The sequence below is a fragment of the Vespa crabro genome, chromosome 2 (genome assembly GCF_910589235.1).
Source record: "Vespa crabro chromosome 2, iyVesCrab1.2, whole genome shotgun sequence".
Taxonomy (NCBI): domain Eukaryota; kingdom Metazoa; phylum Arthropoda; class Insecta; order Hymenoptera; family Vespidae; genus Vespa; species Vespa crabro.
The window spans coordinates 3,720,677-3,730,399 of NC_060956.1; the positions used below are offsets into that span (position 1 = coordinate 3,720,677).

General features: G+C 29.1%; 2 protein-coding genes across 3 annotated transcripts in view; one reads left to right on the plus strand and one right to left on the minus strand.

Annotated features, from left to right (window-relative positions):
- Positions 1-63: 63 nt before the first annotated feature.
- On the minus strand, positions 64-2,554 carry LOC124433019 (protein LSM12 homolog). The gene is made up of 3 exons (XM_046982511.1): positions 2,417-2,554; positions 1,483-1,859; positions 64-1,400 (listed from the first exon to the last, which is right to left on the minus strand). Exons 1-3 carry the CDS (start codon positions 2,535-2,537, stop codon positions 1,305-1,307), a joined length of 594 nt encoding a protein of 197 aa, XP_046838467.1. The 5' UTR covers positions 2,538-2,554; the 3' UTR covers positions 64-1,304.
- Positions 2,555-5,886: 3,332 nt separating this feature from the next.
- LOC124433136 (QRFP-like peptide receptor) overlaps positions 5,887-9,723 on the plus strand; it is a 51,893-nt gene continuing 48,056 nt past the window's right edge. Inside the window, exon 1 of one of the 2 annotated variants that reach the window (XM_046982790.1) lies at positions 5,887-5,902. The gene's annotated coding sequence lies outside the window, so the exon portion shown is untranslated. Of the gene's footprint in view, positions 5,903-6,666; positions 6,914-9,723 lie in introns of those variants that run through there. The other variant, XM_046982789.1, reaches the window with a different exon arrangement.

Sequence of the window (9,723 nt, forward strand, 5' to 3'; positions counted from 1 at the left end):
AAATAGAAGCAACAAATTAGAACATAGGAGAATAGAAAAAATAGTCATCAGGAACACAGCATATTATCGAATTTATATTACATTTATTTATGTCTTTTCTCGTAATTGTTCTTATAATCATCTTTCCTTCCTTTCTCTCCCTCTCTTTCTCTCTTTCATAATTTTTTTCTCCCTCATCTTCTCCCGATAATTCGAATGGTAAAGGGCACGAGGCGAATTCTGTTAACATTACACGAAGCGATGTCAACTCTTAAAATACAAGATCAACTACGCTTACCCTTGCACAAATCGAATGGTCCTTTTTCTAAATTACAGATTTTACGATTCGGCTTGCGCAAGGGGCTTCATTATTCTATTGTCCTCAACAATATTTTGTAACTGAAAACGTCTCGTGCCAGCGCAGGCGTGATACCAGCATTATATAAACTGTTATGTTCCATTTTTGTTTTGTTCGTGAGTTTTGATAAGATTACTATAGTTTAACAAATAATTTATAAGAATTTGATAAGTGATGGCGAGCAATTGTTATTGAAAACAATTGCTTATTAATGTTTAAAAATCTGTAAAATATTTTCTAAAGAAATGATCAAAAATTCATTACAATAAATCATTTTGTAATGAAATATATTGACATTTTAAAAAGAATTATTATCAAATTTCAACGATATTTTCTTATAAAGAAGTTTGAGAACCGTTTCATACGGATTAATGTTGTATCGTAATTTTTGTTTGTTTGACGCTGATGTGTGCTAACGAAAAATTGTAGTGTTTTTTTATTCATCTTTATATATTTTGGACATTAATAATATAATATATATATATATATATAAATGAATTTTCTCTAACGATTTACTAACAAAATTACTAAATTTGTCCAAAACAATATGATGTCAACTAAAAAAAACACTTACATCAGCGTGCAATAATAAAAAATAGTGCCAGTAGAGTATCATTAGTACGGCAGCTTGTTGAATAAGTTAAACATTTTGTTTACTAAATCTATAGCGATTGAATAATTGTATAAACGATACGTTCCACTGCATTATAAAATGTCTTATATAATGCAACATGATTAATGTTACTTGGACTGCTTTAAAAAGTTTTTGGATTTTTTTCGTGTTAAAATAAATAAATTCAGTTCAATTTAAGATTCCGATATCAATAACAGATGTATCTATTTTCTTTGCAATGGTTCCTTCTTTTGAATAATCCGTTGCTTTTATCTCCTTTCTTACTCTCGAACAATGGAACTTCTGCAAAAGCACATAGAGCTTTTTCCTTGGTGAAAATGCCTAATTAGGCCTTTATTGCATCGCACTACCCTTTTGTGGTTGCTGTTGCTGTTCTCGTTGTTGTTGTACCTGAGCCGATGCTGCGGTATCTTTAATGTGTTTCTCAACCTAAACAAAAAAATCAGATTTTTATTTACTAAATGTATTTATAATATTATACGAATTTGTTAATCTTTTGGATTTTTCTTACCACTTTTTTAACGTGTTTATATGCTCCGGAATCTTCATTACCATGTACATTATCAACTTTATATGGCGGTCTAATGGTTACATTATCAAATACAACAATGTTAGCCCCATTCCACGTTATATCTTGTATAGTCTTTGAAATTGCAATAAAAAGTTTTTGTCCTTCTGGAGATACTCCGGCCTGCAGAGCCATTACCAGTCTCTTTTTCTCTTCAATCTGATTGCGTACTCGTCTATTTAGCATTTGTAAATTAAGGCTTTGCGGTGGTTCGCTCGTCGTTGGGCTAACTTCTCTTTTAACTTGAACATCGGATACCAAAGATAAATTTACTATGTGTACATCATTTAAGGAAGGTCTACCGTTCGAAGCTGGGCATTCTACAATGATTCTGATTAAGGAAATATTATTTATATAAAACAGTTTAAAACATATTTATCACTTTGAGAAAATATCTATTTCTCTTTCACACAATATCACCATGACAAAGCACAGATAGAGATATACAAATATTGGAGTAGAAATTATCTTTGAAATAAAACAGTAAATTATAGAATAAAAAGAATAGAAATTTTTAATAAATATTAAATGACACCGATAAAAGTTTAATTGAATATCGACGAAATGATCGGAACTAATCTGAGAGATTAATAAAATGAAATAAAGAATCAGCATGGTTGGTTGATCGGATGACGAAACTAACCTGACTTTTTTTGATAATGTCTCGAGATATTCGACAAACAATGACAAGTTTCAAAAATAATCTTAATAATAATTATTTTGTAATAGAGCAATAGCGATGACTTGAAAATTATTATCATAAGTCGATCTTAAGTTATTTACACTTTGTCTGGTAGTGTCGAAGGTACAACGAGACGGTTCTCGATTGACATGTGATTTGTTAATATGATATAAAAATTTTTTTCTTAAAGGATACTCAAGATTAGCATTTTTGTTTGCGGGTCAAATGCCAGCACCTCTCCTTCGATCTCCTTGTTGTAACAAGTTTTACAGGCCACCGTACTTCCAATGCTGAAACAATCGCTGACGCCGGCCATTTTTCACTATAGAACAGACCCGCGAGCACGATGTCGCCATCTGTTGCGATTTTATCAGCTTTTAAAAATTCCCGCCGTTTCATATGACTTCAGCGACGCGATATTTGTGTTAAGGCAATAACAATAAATAGCCTTAAAAAATACGATAAATAAAAGGTAATATTAATAAATAAAATTATCACGATATATAAATTTCAAACTTTGTCATATATTTATAAAAATTAAAAAAAGATTAATAAGTATATGAATTTGATACTGGTGGTATATGAACGGTTATCTTTTCGTCCTTCCTTCGAAACTTTCTCTGTGATTTCTCGATTTTAAAGTTTTATTATTACCGTCGGAAGACAACAATAAAGATAACTATATGTTCGTCGATCGTGATAACGTACAATTAGTTGGTAAGTCTATGGATTTAATATAATTAACTCTTTATCTTTATTATTAAATACAATACAACTTGTGAACAGCTCGAATTCTTTCGACTTACATAGAAAATATTATTTCATATAGTATATTGCATTCGATCATTATATGTGGTTGATTATTCCTAATAAATTTATGAAATATTTCTATTCAAATATATGATGAAGGTCGTGCATATGTTTTTTCTTTTTTTTTTCTTTCTTTTTTTTTTTTGTTTTCACGAATCTTAACCATTTTTTTATCAACGAGAGAATAAAATAATCTCTGCCGGTAATGACGATTTAATTTCTTGTAGATTAATATCGAACAAGATGGCGTAATTTTGTCATTTTTCCAAAACATTCATACAATATTCATTCGATATTTAGTTTAACGAAAGATTTAATTTGAAACGGAGATTCAAGTTTCGCGCGCGAATATATCTATGAATTTTTCTCCCTTTCTCTCTCTCTCTCTCTCTCTCTCTCTCTCTCTCTCTACGGGATTATGCCTATGAAAATATTTACAATAAAGCTCGAGATAGAAAGATCACAGACTTTCAAAGACTATGGTTAAATGAAGTTTCCGTATGTTGTTAAAGTGAATCGTAATAAAATAGCTTCCTCTTGTTTACGATAGTTGTAAGCAAGACTACCTAAACATCAATTTGATTCGTCTATGTCATGTTTAATGTCGAACGAAATATATAAAGTATAAATTCGTTATATTCGAAAGGGTTGAAAGGCGTGGTCTTTTATAATTAACATGAACGAACATACACATCTATAATGGGATTTCATCCATTTTCGAGGTATCGCTTAAGTTACCCACCCCCTCCCCTCCTACCCTCACCTCCCCCCTTAATTGATGTTAAAATAGCCACATAATTCTCGTTTACTCACCTTGCTATTACTTGAACGTTTACTTTGGTAGTTCCACAACGATAAAGTTACCGTTCATATTCTTGTAAGTAACTTATCGAGTAAACAAGTTCAAACTATTAACGAGTTTTTTTATTCGATTATTTCGAAGAATCTTGTTTGTAACATTCGTTCGAACGAAATATGTACTTCATTACTTTTAACGTCATCCAATTTAATCAAATGTAATCCCTTTTTCATATAAATTTCCGAAGAATTATTTTTTTCTTTTTTTCTTTCTTTCTTTCTTTTGTTTCTTTTCTTTTCATTTTCTTTTTTACATTACATTTGATTACTTCATGGGATGAGTTATTTATCAATTGTTTAAAACTTATCTAGCTCGATCTAACTTACAAAGTTTCGAGCGTGACACGTATGAACGTGTGTATATGTATGTATGAAACTTTGTAAGTATGTTTGTCTTTTACGTTGTAGCAGCTTTAAAGGGTTGTGTGGATAAACTTGTTAAGACAACAAACGTTCTGCGTAGCCTATTTTAATGACACGAGAGAAGAAGCTTCCTATTAAACGTATAGTGGTACGATATGAGTCATCGTAATAGTATCATATTAGTATGATAAAAGATTGACAAATTATTCGCTTGACCAATGAATAATATTGAAATTTTTAATTAAACAAGAGCCCTTAGGAAATTTTAAAAATCAATTACTCTATATTTCGAGATTCTTCGAGGCTAATTGTTGTTTTTAGATTGTGAAAGATTTCCTAGCCTCTCGTGATTTAGCATTCTGCAGAAAAAAAAAACAATTATGTATATAAATTATTATTATTATTATTATTATTATTATTATTATTATTATTATTGTTGTTGTTGTTATTATTATAAAATCATCTAGGAACATTTAGTACCACATAAAAATTTTCGATCCATCTCGTATTAAAAATTAACTTTTCTTTGGATAGATGAAAAAAAATATAAATATAAAACAATGAAATAAATCGTTTGAGTAAGGTATTATTATATAGTAGAAAAGATCTCGGTGATTTTCGGCTCTCTCCGGACGTAGTCGAGCGTACTCGACTTGGCGGCTTCTTCTACGGTCGCATGGCTCGATTCAGTTTCAGTTTATAGATACGGCTTCGTCGAGACGCTACACGGTGGTCCACGGAGAGGACTGAATGATTTTCTCGAATTAGGACTGAATAAAAAGAAAGAAAAGAAAAGGACAAAAAGTGAATAAAATTTCGTGTTAAAAACGTCGATTGTGACAGTGAACTCTTTCGTTTGTTTTTTCTTCTTTTTTTTTTTTTTTTTGCTTTTTTAAATAAGGCAATTATTATTTATTTTTAACTCGTCGATAGGAATTATTAAATCGAGTTAACAATGAAACAGAAAAAAATATATACATATATATTGTTTTATTCTATACTATTATGCAATTATATATATGTATATATAATTATTATATTTATATAATATATATATATATATAATATATAATATATTTAGAGCACTCGAAGAAATGTTATTAAATGAGAGATTTCTAAAGTGTGATTCATAAATATTAAAATATAATAGTAGTTTACACGTTCATTAGGAGAGTTTTACTTATCGCGAATTGTTGAATGAACAAATCAAAGATCATATGAAAATTATTATTTTTCTGTCTAATTTCTTTCAACTCTTGGATCAATATTAAATTTATTTTGAATTGCTTATCGATCAACTCTTGACATTAATTACACTTTTAATTGGATTGTGAAACGTTGTTATTATCAAATGTAATTTTTGGTTCATACAAATTTGAAAAATCCTGAATTAGATAAATAAAAGTGTGATATAAATTTGGTGAATTTTTAAATACGAAAGAAGGATAGAAGTGAAATATGGTGCTTCGATAAATTTTGATATTCTATTTTTTTTTACAAAGAAAGAAGAAATATTAAATTAATTAAATTGTATACATGTATATAATATTCTTAAAATTTCTTATGTGTGTGTGTGTGTGTGCGTGTGTATGTGTACAAATAAAAGAAAATTTCGTTAGAAGAGGATTAAGAGATATACACACATCGAAAGTATTTAAAAGATTTTATACGTACAATCAAATCCTTATATTTTGACTAAACTTTATATATCGTCGATATGCATCAGGTTGTGTAGGCATAATCGAAATATTTTCTTTCGAGAATGTAACATTTTTTTCTTTTTTATGGATCCCTAAAAAAGAAAATATCTTTAACATCCTGATACTTTTTTATATAGAAAAAATTTTGTTAGAATTTTTTAATACGAGAAATACGAGAATAGTTTATACGTTTATTAAGTGAATTCTACTCATCGTGGATCGTCGATTGAACAATTACAAATTTGATTCAATTAAAGATCACATGAAAATTATTAATTTTCTATCCAATCTCTCTCAGCCCTTAAGTCTAATCAATTTTGAATTGTCTATCAATCAACTCTCGATAGTAATTACACTTTCGACTGAATCGCGAGAAGTTATCGTTTTCGAAAGTAGGTCTATGCTCATTAAAGTTTAGTAAGTCCTATCTTCCAATTTGATCATTCGTTAGATGAAGAAAAAATTAAATTCGACCGAACGACTATCGAACGAATCAATTTCTTATATCGGTCTTTAGAAAAATCAATTTTTTATGAAATTCTCATGTTTTCTTAAAAAAAGAAAAGAAAAAAGAAATAAATAAGAAAAAGAAAAATAAAAGAAAAATAAAAGAATAAAAGAAATAAATCGTAAATTTTCTCAAGCCAAAGAAAATAGTGAAATAATAAAAGATTTATCGAAATGTACATCGTGCTTTTCTATTCGTTAAGAGAGAGAGAGAGAGAGAGAGAGAGAGAAAGAAAGAAAGAGAAAGAAAGAGAACATTTTCCTCTCCATCGCACAACACATTAAAAAAGAGAACTAGAGGATGAATGAGATTCGTTTTATTTATAATTGCATGTGTTTTTCTGTAGCGAGATACTGAAAAGAAATCTCGAGTCTCGTTATAAAGTTTTTACGAAACGTTGTTCAAAATATGGACATAAATTTGTGGATACGATGAAAAGAGGCCTGAGTGGTAGTAAGTAAAAATACGTATATGTCGAGCTTTACAATAAGAGTAAACGTTAGATGATAAAACATGAAGTAAACGAAGAAAAAAAAAAAAGAAAAAAGAAAAAAGAAAAAAGAAAAGATAAAAGATTTTATTGAATAACAACGGGCAAGTATTATTTAATGGGCGAATTAAAAATGAAATATACATGCTCGAATTAGATAACGACAGTCTTTTTACATGCTTTATGTAGGACAAAAAAATTGAAAAAAAAAAAAAATGTTTAAATCGATAAAGACGGAGACACTTTCGTTTTCTCGATCGAAGTTGTTGAAACTTAAAAAAAAAATTATTACGTTCGTTCGATAAAATTATAAGGAGGATACCGATAGCTAAAAAATGCGACGAATCGAAAGATAATGAACGATTTTTTATCTCTCTTTCATTTTTTCTTATGAAAAAGAAAATCGGAACGCTTTTCGATCTATTACGTTATACATCATAAAGAATTATACTTTCGATTGAATCTGTTTGAATGTATAACATGTAGTATATATGTTGTAGATGATTTTGTAGAGCTTAGTTTAGTTTAGTTTATCGGTGCGATTCGCTTGTCCGATTCGTTAGACAAAGGACGAGATACGCGATGCGATGCTCGAAATTAATCGCGCGAACGTAGCTTTCCTGTCATTGTATTGATCGGAAATATGTGTCGTTTCTACAGCTATTGCTCCAAAGCCTAGGCTACCTTAGAAACGTGACTAGAAGATTAAGATTCTCGATTACTTTGTTACGCTCAACTGGATCCGTTACGTGCGGACGATAATCCATTTGATGCGTTTAATGATATATATATTCATACATTTATATGTACATATGTACATACATACGTACATATACACACACACACACATATATATATATATATATACATAAAATATTATATATATAAAAAATATAAAAAATATCTTATATTGATATATATATATATATATGTAAAGTATATATATATAATATATTATATATACTAGGTTGCTCGCTTGTTCGCGGTTTAACCATGACAGCGATAACATTTATAGAACTTGGGTAGAATCATACATTGAAATTTATATACGAATTAATTATTCCCCGATAGAAATAGAATTAATATCGATCATTCGTGAATATCTCATTTCTTTTTTCTTTTAATTTTCTTTTTTTCTTCTTTTTTTTTTTAGTATTTCTCCATCGTAATAACGTTTAAACGATTTTCCTTTCTTCATAAAGTTCAGTTCATTTTGAACAAAATATTAAAAGTATCTACATGTATTACCATATTGAATTATCTATAGATTAATATATGAGTGAGATTGAGTATCATTATTATAAAATAATGAATTATTTTATTTTCTTTTTTTTTCTATTTTCTCTTATTCGAGATCGATATCGATATCGTTCACACATACATATACACAATATATATATATATATATACATGAGCACAGACATTTTTGTAATAACTTTATATAAAGATCTACTCTCCATTCGATTTAGATCTTTTCCGTTTAGCGATGAATATAGTCGTTCGCATGTATAATGATTACAGAAATCGGTTGGTGCTATGTCTGGATATCCCATAAATAGGATCGTATATAGACTCACCTCAGGAACGTGCTACCTGTTTGCGGTTATAAATCACGGGTTGTATGTACATACATACATTGATTCCATAGATCCAAGCATATCGATGATGAAATTCAAGTAAAAGATGAAAGATCGTCGTATGTGTACATTCATACTTATTCGATGAAAGAAGATTTCGTTTGGTTTTTATTTTCCTTTCTTTGTTTTCATTCGATTCTGTTCGAGGAAAAAAGAAAAGAAAGAAGAATAACTTAAGAAAATATTTATATAGGTTTTATTATTTATTACGTCGATAAACTTAATTCTCTGTATAAAATAAATGTATATATTCTTTTTTTTTTTTCTTCCATGTCCAGCAACAAAACGTACAATGTGTAAAAGAAAGTTTATATAATTTATATCGATACAACAATAGTAATTATGGCAAGTAAAATTTATATTCAATTGGCAAATATTAGTTTTCGAATATCTAGTAATAAACAATTTAATTTTTTTCTGACGAACACAAATGAAAAAATTAATATCATCATATGTGAAAATTAAAAATTACGAATATAAGTATTATTAGACTGTGACTATTTGAAGATTACATAAAGTTATATAGAGAGAGAGAGGTTTAATTGAATGTATACGTAAAGAAAAAAAAAAAAAAAAAAAAAAAAAAAAAGGAATAGAGAAAAACGAAGGAAAAAAATGTAGACATTTTGAAGGAGTTTAGGAATGTGGGCGTCAATCTAAATCCGTGTGAACATTTCCATCACCGATAGTAGAGTTTTCGTTATGAACGTTCTGACAGTGCATATGTTTACAAAGGTGCATGGGTCATCTGTGAGTATCCTATAAATACAAAGTTATAGCTGGCACGTGTTACTTGTTTAGCAGTATAAATCACGATGGCGCATTATCCATGGTTCGCGTGTCGTGAAAGAAATCGATGGAATTTTGATTATAAATTTGTGTTTTATATTTTTCCTTTCTCTCTCTCTCTCTCTCTCTTTCTCTCTCTCTCTCTTTCTCTCTCTTTCTCTCTCTCTTTTTCTCATTTTTCTTTTTTTTCGAAATGGACGAACTTTTAGCCGTAATTCGTTCTTGAGAAGTAACGTTTCGAAGATGAAATGAAAATATCATCGTTAGTGAGATAGCAAGAGCTTCTATTCGGAGTGTGCCAATGTTAAAAGTATACCTTTCAATGGGTTACCTCCTTCGTGTACTTT